The sequence below is a fragment of the Eretmochelys imbricata genome, chromosome 8, assembly GCF_965152235.1.
Source record: "Eretmochelys imbricata isolate rEreImb1 chromosome 8, rEreImb1.hap1, whole genome shotgun sequence".
NCBI classification, from domain to species: domain Eukaryota; kingdom Metazoa; phylum Chordata; order Testudines; family Cheloniidae; genus Eretmochelys; species Eretmochelys imbricata.
In genome coordinates this window covers 3,494,245-3,509,680 of record NC_135579.1, presented here as the reverse complement: position 1 = coordinate 3,509,680, position 15,436 = coordinate 3,494,245, and the positions used below count along the sequence as shown (strand labels likewise).

General features: G+C 45.5%; 1 protein-coding gene across 2 annotated transcripts; it reads right to left on the bottom strand.

Moving 5' to 3' along the window:
* Window positions 1-2,251: 2,251 nt before the first annotated feature.
* On the bottom strand, window positions 2,252-6,163 carry MED7 (mediator complex subunit 7). 2 transcript variants are annotated; one of them, XM_077824848.1, is made up of 2 exons: window positions 6,087-6,163; window positions 2,252-3,593 (listed from the first exon to the last, which is right to left on the bottom strand). In XM_077824848.1, exon 2 carries the CDS (start codon window positions 3,573-3,575, stop codon window positions 2,883-2,885), a length of 693 nt encoding a protein of 230 aa, XP_077680974.1. In that variant the 5' UTR covers window positions 3,576-3,593; window positions 6,087-6,163; the 3' UTR covers window positions 2,252-2,882. The 2 variants fall into 2 exon arrangements, with proteins under 2 accessions (XP_077680974.1, XP_077680973.1); XM_077824847.1 differs by lacking the exon at window positions 6,087-6,163 and adding an exon at window positions 4,612-4,861.
* Window positions 6,164-15,436: the final 9,273 nt, after the last annotated feature.

Sequence of the window (15,436 nt, the reverse complement as noted above, 5' to 3'; positions counted from 1 at the left end):
GTAATCAATGCAAACTGTCCCATAAATCTGTTGGCCCTAACCATTGATACTGTTTGATGCCCATATAAAGATCTGATAGTGCATTATGTGATCCTAGGAGTGGTGTTATATTTTCAAAAATGTTAGGACTCAGGCAGAGTAATTGGAAAGGTTTCCATTAGCACTTTAGAAGGCACATCATTAAAAAGGTTAAATTACACAGAATAAAACTGAAAGTCATCTTGACCTCCGATAATAACAGTAGTTTTCAGTTATTGCTCATTGTTTCATTTTGTACAGTCAAGTGTGGCTAGGGAGCCAGATTTTGAAAGATTTTTCAATAGGACTTAAACATGTATCCTGCTTAGGAGGTGCTTTTGAAATTCCTACTAGCTGCCTGTCTGGATCTTTATGCAGCTGAATACCTTTGTAAAGCTGGCCCAAGGTTTACTTTTTTCATTCTTCTGGTGGAAAGTTGATGGGAGACGCTGCTTTTTTCTAATCTTGCCTCAAAGGGTCAGTAGTGGCCATATAAAATTTCTGTTACTAGATGAGAAGTTTTATTGTATGATCTTAAAAATTACTTTAGCTCAAAAATATGTCAATAATCATGTTACATGACTGTGTACGAGATCTTAGAATTAAACCTCGACCGTGGATTTAAATTAACAAAACATATTTCTGAACCACCCATCTTAACATTTCCGTAGCTAAGGAGTTAGAGTAGTGCAAAATTGTTATTTACAGCTCCCTTGAAACCAATAAGCATAGATGGCCTCTGAAACCCAAAAGAGATACTGGGCACTTTAATAAATGAGCAAGTATGATTAGACATACGCCATTTGGTTTTGAACCTTAAATGTCAAAGTTCAGGATCTAGTCATTCTTGTTAGCTGTGACCGAACACTTCCAGACCTCTCTAATCAGGGTTAAGAACCAAATAAAGAGCTTACCCAGACATTCATTTTATACAGAAAGCACAGGTTAATAGATTCTTCAGTTGAATGACCTTTATTTCAACACTATCTGCTACAAACTTATTAAAAGCATTGTTTAAATTTCAGCAACTGTCCACAAGATAAAGATTGCCCTGACTGGTGACTCTACTGGCAGTAGAGATGGGCATAGGTCTCAACTCACTACAGCAAATTGGGGCACTTCATCGCTGCTAGCAATATACTTTTGTGATTAAAGTGTGTGATCCTGCTCCTACTGAACTTAGTGTCAAAATTTCTCATTGATTCCAGCGGGAGGAGGATCATGGTTGAAGGTCTTCATTTTACAACAGTCTGTCAACCTAGGAAGTTTTTACACCAAAAAAATTATGTACAACGCCATTGAAATGACCTGAATCAGTCTTTAAGTCCAAGATACAGTGGGTGAGATTTTTAAAAACAAAGAATTTAATCAGAGACAAGTCTCAAGGGGTTTTGAAGTAAAAGTCTTTTCATCTGTTTGCAAATGTAAGTTTTTATTTTAGAACCTTCCTGTTTTTCCTGCCTGCATGTTATTAGAGGATAAGTGGGTAGGAGTAACATGTATGCTGCTCTAGTTTCAGTTGGGAAATAGTACTCAATGCGGTTTCATTGCAAAGGGCATGGATATTGTACTAACGTTACTCCCTGAAAGTCTATGATGTTTCTAAAAGGAACAAGTGGGGTGGGGGAGAGAGTCACGGATATACACTGGTGCATCACATGGAATCTAGCATGTAAGAGGGATTACGGGAGGCTGCAACATTCTGAAAAATAGTTGCACAAAAAGGTTTTTTTGTTTTTGTTTAACAATTGTACTGTACCAGGGCCTGACTCACCTCTCAGTCACTGAAAGGAATTAGATTAAGTTTTATTCAAAACAGGCTGTAAAGTCTTTGTACAAAATGGATTTTTTGCTGGGATTAATTTGTTAGTGTTCACAAGACGAAAATAATAAATACTAAAAATTATTGGTTAAATCCTCCTGTCTTTACACAGGGCTTGATTCTGTGACTTGATCCTGGCTAAGAGGGAAGTGGCACGTGCTCTCACGTCAGCTATTTTCAGTGAACGTGTATATTTAATTCAGAGTTAGCATTTAAAGAATATTCCCTGTTATGTTTAAAGGAGTGAGTATCTAGGTATCTCCTGTTTTAAAAGAACTACTGCTTATTAGTCTTTGGAAAATTTAAATCTATTTTGTTACCGAGACTGTCTCATGCACAGAGTTTATTGTAGAGTTACTTATGAATGTTAGGCTACCAACACTGAATTTTTAAGCCACTAATGAAAGCAAGCATTTTTAGACAAGAATTATATTGACTTTACAAAACTAAAAAGGAGAGAATGAAATTTTGACCTACCAACATTGTCAGCAATAATAATAAACCCATCTTTTATACCAGAATATACTTTTATATAGTTACTTACCATAACATTTTTACAAGGTACTTTTAACTTATTTGAAATTGTCAACTCCAGATTTCCTACAGAGGCTGATCTTTTCTCAATCCCATATTTTATGGAAATTCACAAAATAAGTGCATCTATAAAACCAGCAAATGATTGATGAAAATATAATAAAGCCATGGAATAAAGCTTACTTCAACTGACATGATTCACTTATTTCAACAAAATATTATAAGACTTATTCTTTTCTGTTCTGAACAGCACGCCACACAAATTGCATCTACAAAATATCAAGCAATGCTTCTGTTTGTTTGGTCACCTGCAAAATTCTTACCTAGGATTACAAAAATAAAGACTTCTGGGTTATTTTATATACACTAAATTCCGTGATTGTTTATTTACATAGATACCAAAAGCAGAAGAAAAAGAAATCCAACAAAAAACCCCATGCCATATGACCTCTAGCATCAAGTCCACTTCTTGCCCCCCAAAACTTTATACAATTACAAAAGTGTCTTTTCATGTCATTTCATCAATAATGCTACACATAGCAGCATCTTTGTCTAAAACCTGATCTTTCTTGCAGCCAGCGCGCTCTCTCTGCTGTTCATTCTGTCCAATACAATTGTTGCGGTCATCAGTATCCATGGGCTCAGTTTTTAATCTCATCCCACCCTCTGAATGAGGCAAATCATCAGGTAAGGAGGCCAGGCAGTTCTGGATCATTTCTACAACTCGCTCTAAATGCTTCTGAAACCTCTCAGCAGTCTCCAAACGCTGACGTTTCTGCACCTCCATCATAACCCTTAGAGTCTCCCTGGCTTGGTGGGGTCGATATTCATTTATAAGATGATGGACATGGACAAAAAGCAGTTTTAAGTCTTCCAGTTTCTCCTCCCGTTTTATGCTGCCTGGGCTCCTTATCAAGATATCCAAGAGGTCCAAAAAGTTTATCAGGATAGACATATTGAGTTTCCTTAGTTCCTTCTTGTGGTCAAACTGCATGGGATGCAATCGTTCAATGCCTTGGCTTTCCAAGGGTCGAATAATGAGATCATCACACTGGAATTGGTTACCAAACATCATGTAGCTGTCTTTCACAGGTGGTGGAGGCTTAGGGGCTAGACCTTTCCGAATATTTTCATCTGTATATTCCTTTATATACTGCATTGGAGGTGGAGGGAGAGCACTCACTTGCTGAGGTTCACCCATTGTGGCGCATGAAAGTACCTGTGGAATAACCCATAAAAATGTAGGATTAGGCTAGTTATAAATTAGTTTTACAGCATATCTAAATATAGTGCAGCTACCTCTTTCAGCAAATGTGATGTAAGGTCACTGCTAGAAAGATACCACCTGTCCCATCAAGATCTCCAATTAGACCTTGGCTTTCAATATTACAGTGATTTCTTTAATCACTTCTTATACTGGCAACTATAGGAAAATGGACTACTATAAATGCTACAAGATACATTTTTAAAACCAGTGTTGTTCTTTAGATACAAATTTAGTATTTACCAAGCATGGTAGGGACTGGTCTATCAAAATTACAAGCTGAAGTTCTTGGTTTATCCACAGAACAGGTATGGCAACAGAACAAGCTTTTCTCCCACTAGTTAACGTGCCCTGGTCTCGAAGGGCTTCTAGAGGCACAAGCAGGGTTCAGCCTTGACACTCATTCAGTGCTTGGGATCTCCGCTCGGACTGTAGATGAGGGTGCTATGTTTGGTGTTTTTTGAGAGTCAGACGCTTGTCCGCTACAAATGAGGCAGAAACCTTCCTAAATTTCACACAGGCCAGTAAGCAGCCATCGGATGTAGACACTTTCCATCCCTGCCACCTTAAGCCACATCGGACTGGTCACAAAGAGACTGGTCACAAAGATAAAAGGTTCCATCACGTCCATAACCAGCCCCCTGACCACACAGCCCCCAGCTTTGGATGAGTCACTCCAACGATCAATTTAAAATTAGACACAGCATAACTGCCCTTCAAAAAGACAAACTTTAAATCCTTCCCTTTAAATGGATCCAAAATGAGGGAGGATCCCCAACTCTCATCCTTGCGAGTGAGGCCGGGCACTGAGTTGTCAACACACCACCCTGATATGGTCTGCCCTGGGCAGTGACAGGCCGCACCCATCCCCAAGCCCTTGTCAGCAGTGAGCAAAGCCCCAGCCCGGGGGAAGGGTGGTACAGCGGTTAGAGCATTTGCCTGGCACCAAGGAAACCTGGCTGTAATCACCCACCTCTCCACTCATTTCCTGCATCACCTGAGGCAAGTCACTGCGCCCCTCTCTGTGCCCCTGGCAGTGAGGAGGAACCACTAGGGGCTGCGAGCGGCCCAGTGCCTCCGGCGACAGGCCCTGTACATCTTAGGTGAGCCCCAGACACCGCTGCCAGCACCTGCCTGGGGTTGGCTGGGCACAGGGGTGCTGGGGGGAAGAGGCAAGCTCTGTAGTGCCCGGAGGGAGATGGGGACAGGCTCTAGAGTGCCTGGAGGTAGCCGGGGGGGAGGGGCAGCTGGGCTCTAGGTGCCCGGAGGGAGCTGGGGGGAGGGGCAAGGAGCAGGGCTCTGTGGTGTGGGGGGTCAGGCTCTAGAGTGCCCAGAGAGAGCTGGGGGGGGGGGGGGGCAGAGGCTGGGCTCTGTGGTGGGGGGGGAGCGGGCAGGCTCTAGGGTGCCCAGAGAGAGCTGGGGGGGGGCAGAGGCTGGGCTCTGTGGTGAGGGGGGAGGGGCAAGGAGCTGGGCTCTGTGGTGCGGGGCGGGTGGCTGGGCTCTAGGGTGCCAAGAGGGAGCTGGGGGGAGGGGCAGCTGGGCTCTGTGGTGCGGGGGGAGGGGCAAGGAGCTGGGCTCTGTGGTGCGGGGGGAGGGGGGCAAGGAGCTGGGCTCTGTGGTGCCCGGAGGGAGCTAGGCTCTGTGGTGGGGGGGGGCTGGGCTGGGCTCTAGGGTGCCCGGAGGGAGCTGGGGGGGAGGGGCAAGGAGCTGGGCTCTGTGGTGGGGGGGGCGGCTGGGCTCTGTGGTGCGGGGAGGGCGGGGGCAGCTGGACTCTAGGGTGCCCGGAGGGAGCTGGGCTCTGTGGGGGGAGGGCGGCTGGGCTCTGTGGTGGGGGGGGGGGCTGGACTGGGCTCTAGGGTGCCCGGAGGGAGCTGGGGGGGAGGGGCAAGGAGCTAGGCTCTGTGGGGGGGGGGGCTGGGCTGGGCTCTAGGGTGCCCGGAGGGAGCTGGGGGGGAGGGGCAAGGAGCTAGGCTCTGTGGGGGGAGGGCGGCTGGGCTGGGCTCTAGGGTGCCCGGAGGGAGCTGGGGGGGAGGGGCAAGGAGCTGGGCTCTGTGGGGGGAGGGCGGCTGGGCTGGGCTCTAGGGTGCCCGGAGGGAGCTGGGGGGGAGGGGCAAGGAGCTAGGCTCTGTGGGGGGAGGGCGGCTGGGCTGGGCTCTAGGGTGCCCGGAGGGAGCTGGGGGGGAGGGGCAAGGAGCTGGGCTCTGTGGGGGGAGGGCGGCTGGGCTCTAGGGTGCCCGGAGGGAGCTGGGGGGGAGGGGCAAGGAGCTAGGCTCTTGGGGGGGGGGCCGGCTGGGCTCTGTGGTGCGGGGGGGGCGGCTGGGCTCTAGAGTGCCCGGAGGGAGCTGGGGGGGAGGGGCAAGGAGCTAGGCTCTTGGGGGGGGGGGGGGCGGCTGGGCTCTGTGGTGCGAGGGGGGGGGGAGGCGCTCCACGGCAGGACCCAGCGCTCACCTGGCGGCGGCGGCGGCTCCCCTGACCGTCCCGGCAGCAGAGACGAGCGCAACCCCCACCGCTCCGTCCCGCCCCCACTTCCGGCGACCGCCGCGCCCTCCTTTCTCCCATTGGCTCGCGGGGACGGCCGTGGGGCGCGGACGTCGCCGTTTGACTGGCTCTTCCCAACGCCAGTCACACACCTGCCCCGCCCCTTTGCCATCGGCTGGCTCCGCCGGCGCAGCGCGGAGCATGCTGGGAGAGGATGCCAACGGGGGGGGGGGGGGGGGACGGAGGGACGCAGCTGTGCTTGGCGCGCATGCGCACGGGGTGCATGGCTCAGTGTCTCTGTCTGGGGCCATCTCCCCTGGGCAAAGGGCAGGGTCACAAGGGGGTGGCTCTCCCTCCCTCCAACCCTGGGCCCCATTGCACCCCCAAATCCCCCCCTTAGCTGCACCTGCACCTCAGGAGCACTGGCTGCTTCCTACTCCTGGCCGGTGAGGGGTGAATGCCTGTGGCCCACGAGGGGGCGGCGGAGCCGAACCCCCCGGCGGTGCGGGGCCCGGGGCTCCCACCTCAGGCCAAAGCAGGACCCCCTGCTTGTTTTCATCTCTGCTCCAGAGTGCGCTGGAGGAGCAGCTGCCGACGCTCCCTGCTCCGGCCTGCTGCTTGCCCCGAGTCCCCGAGGCCAGGGCCAGCAGGGACCAGATCATCCGGTCTGACCCGGTGTGAGAACTGCCCCCAAAGAATTCCTTAGGCAGATCCTGTTGGAAAACATCCAGTTTTGATTTTAAAGTGATCGGTGATGGAGAACCCACCTCGACCCCCCAGGAAATTGTTCCAGTGGTTAAAAGAAAAGGAGTACTTGTGGCACCTTAGAGACTAACCAATTTATTTAAGCATGAGCTTTCGTGAGCTACAGCTTATGCTCAAATAAATTGGTTAGTCTCTAAGGTGCCACAAGTACTCCTTTTCTTTTTGCGAATACAGACTAACCCGGCTGTTACTCTGAAACCTTCCAGTGGTTAATTATTTTCACCCAGGGTTGCCAATTTTGGTTGGATGAAACCTGGAGATTCATCACATGACATCATCTTTAATTCAAGATTAATCTTTAGTTCCTGGACGCTCCAGGACAATCCTGGAGGCTTAGCAACCCTACTCTCACCGTTAAAAATTGACACCTTATTTCCAGTCTGAATTTGGCTAGCTTCAACTCCCAGCCATTGGGTTGTGTTAGACCTTTCTCTGCCAGATGGAAGAGCCCATTATTAAATATTTGTTCCCCATGCAGATACATACAGACTGTAATCAAGCCACCCCTAAACTGTCACAAGTTCCATTCCATTGTGGTAGAATCTGTTCTGCGGGACCGCTATGGGTATGTCTACATGGCAATGAAACACCCCTGGCTGTCTCGTGTTGGGCTCACAGGGCTCAGGCTGCAGGGCGATAAAATTGTAATATAGACATTTGGGCCAAGGCATTGGGACCCTTCCCCCTCATGATGTTCCAGAGCCCAGGCTCCAGCCCAAGCCTGAACATCTTCTGTGCAATTTTATAGCCCCGCAGCCCAAGCCCCAGGAGCCTGAATCAGCTGATGTGGGCCAGCCATGGGTTGGCTGTTCTATTGCGGTGTAGACATACCCTATGAAATGAATTTTGGTGTGCTGATATTCATGCTATGTTCCCTTTGTGGCAGCAGAGGGCAGCAATGTTCCTGGAATGACAGGAGTGAACCTACCTATGTTTGCAAAAAGAAAAGGAGGACTTGTGGCACCTTAGAGACTAATAAATTTATTTGAGCATAAGTTTTCGTGAGCTACAGCTCACTTCATCGGATGCAAAATGACAGGTTTCAGAGTAGCAGCTGTGTTAGTCTGTATCCGCAAAAAGAAAAGGAGGACTTATGGCACCCTAGAGACTAAAAAAATTATTTGAGCATAAGCTTTCATGAGGTACAGCTCACTTCATTGGATGTTTGACCTATGTTTCAGAGTAACAGCTGTGTTAGTCTGTATTCGCAAAAAGAAAAGGAGTACTTGTGGCACCTTAGAGACTAACCAATTTATTTGAGCATGAGCTTTCGTGAGCTACAGCTCACTTCATCAGATGCATACCGTGGAAACTATGTATGCAGTTTCCACGGTATGCATCTGATGAAGTGAGCTGTAGCTCACGAAAGCTCATGCTCAAATAAATTGGTTAGTCTCTAAGGTGCCACAAGTACTCCTTTTCTTTTTGACCTATGTTTGTGACTTTCAGTTTTGTAGCCGTGTTGAGCCCAGGATATTAGAGAGATAAGGTGGGGGAGGTAATAGCTTTTATTGGACCAACTTTTGTTGGTGAAAGAGAAGTTGGTCCAATAAAATATATGACTTCATCTGCCTCTAAAACATTTGTGGCATCATTTAGTGACAGTCCCTTTTCAGGACTAGTCATATTGAAAAAAATTCAGTAAGAAGATAATTTCTTTTGTTAATGTAGCAGCACCGCCATCTCCAGTGCATGGGGTACCCTACAGCACCCCCCTCAATTCCCTCCTGCATGTCCCACTAAATTTCCACTATCCAAAGTATTTAGAACAAGATTCCTTTTCTAGGGTATAATTTATTTGGTCTTTACCATTTCTAGTGGCCTTCTAGGCTCAGACCCTGCCCTCTTTGCTAAGGGGATTTCATACCCTTCCTTACAGGGCTTGTGCTGTGCTTCTCCCTCACCCCTTTAAATTACCCTCCACCAGTTCCACCCCTCCCCACTAGATAACAAAGAGTAGGTATACACTCCAGTAAAAGACCTGTGGCATGGCAGTGGCTGGCCTGGGTCAGCTAAGTCAGGCTCTCAGGGATGAGGCTGAGGAGCTAAAAATTGCAGTGTAGCTGTTCAGGCTCAAGCTGGAGCCCAAGCTCTGAAACCGTGAGGTGATGGGTCTCAGAGCCCAAGCTCCAGCCTGAGCCTGAATGCCTACACTGCTGCTTTTAGCTCTGTCGCCTGAGTCAACTGACCCTGGGCTCTGAGGTTCGGTGACATGTATTTTTTATTGCACGGTAGACATACCCAAAGGCTTCCTAACAAGAAACAAAACCCTCCTAACAATAGTCCTTCCTCTGAGGTATCTGTGGTGAGGTGCAGTCCGCCAGCTTTTTTTCCGTGGCTTGGAGACCAGGTCCCACCAGCAAGCAAACAGACTTCCCTGCTAGAGTCTCCCCTGCCATCTCAGGGGCTTCTGCAGACCCCATTCCCATTCCTCTGACTCAGGGCTTGTCTACACTTACGAAGCTGTAATGCTTCAGTGAAGACAATACCTATGCCGACAGGAGCAGTTCTCCCCTTGGCACAGGTAATCCACCTCCCCAAGAGGCAGCAGCTGAGTCAATGGGAGAATTTTCATGTCAACCTAGCGCTGTCTACACTTGGGGTTTAGTTGGCTTAACTGCGTCACTCGGGGTGTGGATTTTTCACACCCCTGAGCGATGGAGTTATACTGACCTAATTTCCTAGTGTAAGTCAGGCTTTAGACTTCTGATTAATCCCCTCCTCCCATGCATCTCCCTTATCTACCCCAGAAGCATGACTTGGTCACATGAGCCACCTGTCACATGACTTTACTTTTCCCCACCTAGGGAGGAGAGTTGGCTGTGTCACAGGTGGGCCTGAGACCCATCTTCCCTTAAAGGGCCAGCCACCCTGCGACAATTAATTATTTCAATTATATTGTTATTGCCAAGAAATAATGCAGTATTTGTGACATCAGTCTCAATGGCTAGACAAATTCATTTGAATGGAAATCTGCAGAAAATTTGTTTCACACATGAACTTGCATTATGTTTAATGCTTATATAGGCCAGATCAAACATTTATATTTGAGACCCGGTCAGTGGTGACTGTGACTCCGTGGCAGCACCATAAACTTTGACCTTTTTCCATTTGTATGGTGGGAACATTTTTAAATCTTATATTGATGCCCTCCCTGACTTCAGGTGCCCAGTTAGTACAACAAGCACAATAAAATAACCAATGTAGCTCCCCAGTAAGGGGGTATAGCCCTTGAACTTTAGGAAAGTTGCCAGGGAGGTCTGGGGTCACAAAGTTGAGTCATCGTGCTTTTTAAAGAAGCACGGTCACACTTAAGCATTTCAAACAATGTCACCGATGGCTCAATATACTATTGCAATGGGAATAATTTTCTGTAGTTCCTGTCCCATCAATGCTTGTTTCAAGACATTTATTGTCAAACCAGAGACTTGAGCTGCCAGCCATACCTTTTCATGCTGCTTGATTTAGTAGATTATAAACTCTTTTTGTTCTGTGTTTGTACCACACCTAGCACAATGGGGCCCTGATCCATGACTAGGGATTCTAGAAACTGCAATAATACAAATAAATACAATAAAATAATAATAATAAATAACAATAGATGCTATTGTAACCCACACACCGCCTGGGTGGGGTGTTCTGTCCCATCTAGTGGCAGGGAGACCACTTAGAGAGAGAGTTAAACGAGTCTGCCTTAGCTAGTTGGCTTTTAGCTCATGCGGTAGAGGCTCCTGCACTAAACTTCAGATGTCGCCCATTCGATCCCGCCCGCTGACGACCGGGGTCTGTCGGCGTCGCGCTATCAAATGTAGACAACAGGGTTTCCTTTTTTGGTATGATACCAAGGACCAGTTTGCACATTATTTTCTCTCAAAGTGGGTTTCTTTGCCATTTGGTAGTGATTGGTTACTTCGGATTCAAGGGCTGCTGGTGGGCAGTTTACTTCAGCACAGTCTTTCTATGGTAATTTTCACATTTTCTTCTTCTGGTGCCAATACCTCTACTGACAAAACTGGACAAAGGACCTTACATTCTGGATCTGGTAAGTCAAGAAGTGTGAATTAATTCAGTGCTTCTGACATCAGAAACACTTCCATGGCAATACTGATGTCACAAACACTGGATTGTATAATTACTGAATGGATTATTCAGGCAAAGGAGGGTGGATGTAGAAAGTTCCTATTCTTTGCACACAGATAGCTTGATGAGCAGCCAAGGTGGGCCAGGCAATGCAGAAAAAGCACATGACAGGATAATGGTGGTTTGGTAATGGTTTTGTAAGCATTTCCCCACCCCCACCTTCCCTTGGTTGCGTGTATGAATGTTGTTAACTATTTACCATGGCTTGGGGCAAATAGTCACACTGTGTTGATGTGTAGGAGTGATTTTTATCTGTAAGAAGTCTATGAGACATTTAAAATAGTTTTTAGATGTGTTAATTTTGATACGAATAGAAGACACAAGGAATAAGTGAACTCCAGTATACGATATATCCTTTAACTTGCCAAACAATCAAAATGTTTTTAAAAATTGAAAGAAATAACAACAGTATTTAAAAGTTTCTGACGTTTCCCACTATCCTACATTTGTATACCAAAAGCTTGGGACTTCAGTTCATTTGAGGATGATCCTGGAGTTGTGGCACTGGGCTAGACACAGGACATCTGGGTTCAATGTCCAACTCTCCCACAGATTCACTGCCTGACCTTGGGCAAATAATTTAATCTCTCTGGATTCAATTCAAGGACCAATGGGGTCAATGAAGAGATTCCCAATGGCTTTTGTGTCTCAGTTCTCCATCTGTAAAATGGGCATAATAATACTTCCCTTCTTCAACCAGAGTTGGATTGTAAACTTCTGTGGCAGGAACAGCTGTTTGCTATGTTCATATAATGATGGTGTCCCAGGTGGCCTATCACAAGGGTGCCATGATTGTTGTATATGTGTGTGGGGGGGTCTCTACACTGCAAATAAACACCCACAGCTGGCCAGGGTTAGGTGACTCAGACTCATGGGGCTAAAAATTGCTGTTTAGACATTCAGGCTTGGTCTAGAGCCTGAGCTCTGGAACCCCGCAAGTGGGGAGGGTCCTAGAGCCCAGATTCCAGCCCAAGCATAAACATCTGTACAGCTTTTTTTAGCCCCACAGCCCAAGCCCCTGAGCCTTAGTCAGCTGATCCAGGCCAGCCACAGCCATCCTGCGGGTCTTTTTTTCCAGTGTAGAATGCTCAGTGCTACTTTAATACAAATAAATAATAATTTCAGGAAAAAAAGAAAAAAGTTGGTCTACTGTAACATACTCCTCCATAGGTTTCAGAGTAACAGCCGTGTTAGTCTGTATTCGCAAAAAGAAAAGGAGGACTTGTGGCACCTTAGAGACTAACCAATTTATTTGAGCATAAGCTTTCGTGAGCTACAGCTCACTTCATCGGATGCATACTGTGGAAAATACAGAAGATGTTTTTATACACACAGACCATGAAAAAATGGGTGTTTATCACTACAAAAGGTTTTCTCTCCCCCCACCCCACTCTCCTGCTGGTAATAGCTTATCTATACTCCTCCATAGAAGAACGCATCCCATCAGCGCATACAGAAATAAGAAGACAGTTTGTAAGTCACAAACTGAAACAAAGATGGAAAATGGAATTAAAAATACCCCTTTGGCATGATGAATGGGAAAACATCTGTCAGGAAATGGAAAAGGAGGGCTTGTGGCACCTTAGAGACTAACCAATTTATTTGAGCATAAGCTTTCATGAGCTACAGCTCACTTCATCGGATGCAAGCTTATGCTCAAATAAATTTGTTAGTCTCTAAGGTGCCACAAGTACTCCTTTTCTTTTTGCGAATACAGACTAACATGGCTGCTACTCTGAAACCTGTCAGGAAATGCTAACTGTATCAGGCAACCTTTTTGGATTTAGTGGTTTTACATTCCTATAACAAAAACTGGGTTTAATTATCACTGCCTTGTATTCTGTGTGGTCATTTACAAAGAGGAAGCAACCTGCAAAATGTAGAAGGCAGTGGAAAATCAAGCCCTTTTCTCCTTTTGAATGCTCACCGTGGTCTTCTTGAGTCACTCCTCCAGTTTGTGTGTATCGGTCAAGATAGATGAGATAAAGCTGTCAAGTAATGAGTTAAAAAGTGTTTCAGTCTCATTCCTGGAAGCAAGGTGGGTGATTTTCATAAGCTAGGAAGGGGAATCCACTCAGCATATACTGAATGGTCAAAGGATCTTTCCATGATGGTTCTAAAGGAGAAACTAACATCAGCTAAAAGCAATGGGCTACACTACGGCTGTCAAGCAATTAAAAAAATTAATTGTGATTAATCACACTGTTAAACAATAATAGAATACCATTTATTAAATATTTTTGGATGTTTTTCTACATTTTCAAATATATTTATTTCAATTACAACACAGAATACAAAGTGCACAGTGCTCACTTTCTATTTATTTTTGAATACAAATATTTACACTGTAAAAAAACAAAATAAATAGTATTTTTCAGTTCACCTCATACAAGTACTGTAGTGCAATCCTTTTAACATGAAAGTTGAACTTACATATGTGGAATTATATACAAAAAAATAACTGCATTCAAAAATAAAACATTGTACAACTTTAGAGCCTACAAGTCCACTCAGTCCTACTTCAGCCAATTGTTCAGACGAACAAGTCTGGTTACATTTGCAGGAGATAATGCTGCCCGCTTCTTGTTTACAATGTCACCTGAAAATGAGAATGGGAGTTTGCATGACACTGTTACAACCGGCGTCACAAGATATTTACATGCCAGATGCCCTAACGATTCATATGTCCCTTCATGCTTCAACCATCATTACAGAGGACGTGCGTCCATGCTGATGACAGGTTCTGCTCAATAACAGTCCAAAGCAGAGTAGACCGATGCATGTTCATTTTCATCATCTGAGTCAGATGCCACCAGCCAGGACCGGCTCTAGGCACCAGCAAAGCAACCACGTGCTTGGGGTGGCATTCCGGTCATCCTTTTTTCTTTTTTTTTCTTTTGCTTGGGCAGTTGCGCTCTCAGAGCGTAGGGCGGCAAAAAACCTAGAGCTGACCCTGCCACCAGCAGAAGTTTGATTACTTTTTTTTGTGGTTCGGGTTCTGTAGTTTCCGCATCGGAGTGTTGCTCTTTTAAGACTTCTGAAAGCATGCTCCACACCTCGCCCCTCTCAGATTTTGGACGACTCTTTGGATTCTTAAACCGTGGGTCATGTGCTGTAGCTATTTTAGAAATCTCACATTGGTACCTTCTTTGAATTTTGTCAAATCTGCAGTGACAGTGTTCGTAAATCAAACAACATGTGCTGGGTCATCTGCTATAACATGAAATATAACATGAAATATATGGCAGAATGCAGATAAAACAGAGCAGGGGACATACAGTTCTCCCCCAAGGAGTTCTGTCACAAATTTAATTAACACACTTTTTTTAACTAACATCATCAACATGGAAGCATGTCCTCCAGAATGGTGACTGAAGCATGAAAGGGCATATAAATGTTTAGCATATCTGGCACATAAATACTTTGCAACGCCGACTACAAAAGTGCATTGCGAATGCCTGTTCTCACTTTCAGGTGACATTGTAAATAAGAAGCAGCCTTCAGTATGTCCCATAAATGTAAACAAACATGTTTGTCTTAGCGATTGGCTGAACAAGAAGTAGGACTGAATGGACTTGTAGGCTTTAAAGTTTTACATTGTTTTGTTTTTGAGTGCAGTTATGTAACAAAAAAATCTACATTTGTAAGTTACACTTTCATGCTAGAAATTGCACTACAGCACTTGTATGAGGTGAATTGAAAAATACTGTTTATTTTGTTTATCATTTTTTCAGTGCAAATATTTGTAATAAAAATAATATGAAGTGAGCACCGTACACTTTATATTCTATGTTGTAATAGAAATCAATATATTTGAAAATGTAGAAAAACATCCAAAAATATTTAATAAATTTTAATTGGTATTCTATGGTTTAACAGTGCGATTAATCGCGATTCATTTTTTTAATTGCAGTTAATTTGTCTGAGTTAATCACGTGAGTTAACTGCAATTAATCGACAGCCCAAGGGTAAACATAACATCTGAGGCCAGATGAAGAAACCTCACTCTCCCCTACATTCAAGCCCCCTTGTTTTCCAGATTCTCTGAGTTCCCCTCAGAAATATGCATTCTGTGTGTTGCTTGCAAGAGGTCCCTTGAAGCCAGGTCCTTAATTTACCTCTTCGGTTACACTTGTTCAGTTCCTCTACATCACTGGATGCCTGTACAGTTTTGTATATTTCACTGTCTTGCACTTGAGCAGGATCAGGCTGTCTATTTTTATTAATCTTGTATATACTGTGCACTTATTATAACCATTGCCGTAGTCCATAGGAACCCCAATTCAGGGGTCAGGTCCCCTTTGTGCTAGGCACAGTACAAACACATGTGTGCATTCCATTTTTTCCCAGCTATGGCAATAACTGTGCCATCCTCCGTTTTGGAACATACTTCTCACGTTTTGAGGGCTACCACA

What these genes read in the sequence shown, in the direction of transcription:
- MED7 (XM_077824847.1), bottom strand. Translation starts at nt 4,632, where the DNA reads ATGCAGGAAATGAGTGGAGAG. An exon ending in TGCAGGAAATGAGTGGAGAG is followed by an intron (nt 3,594 to 4,611) that starts GTGGGTGATTAC and finishes GTTATTCCACAG; the next exon opens with GTACTTTCATGCGCCACAAT.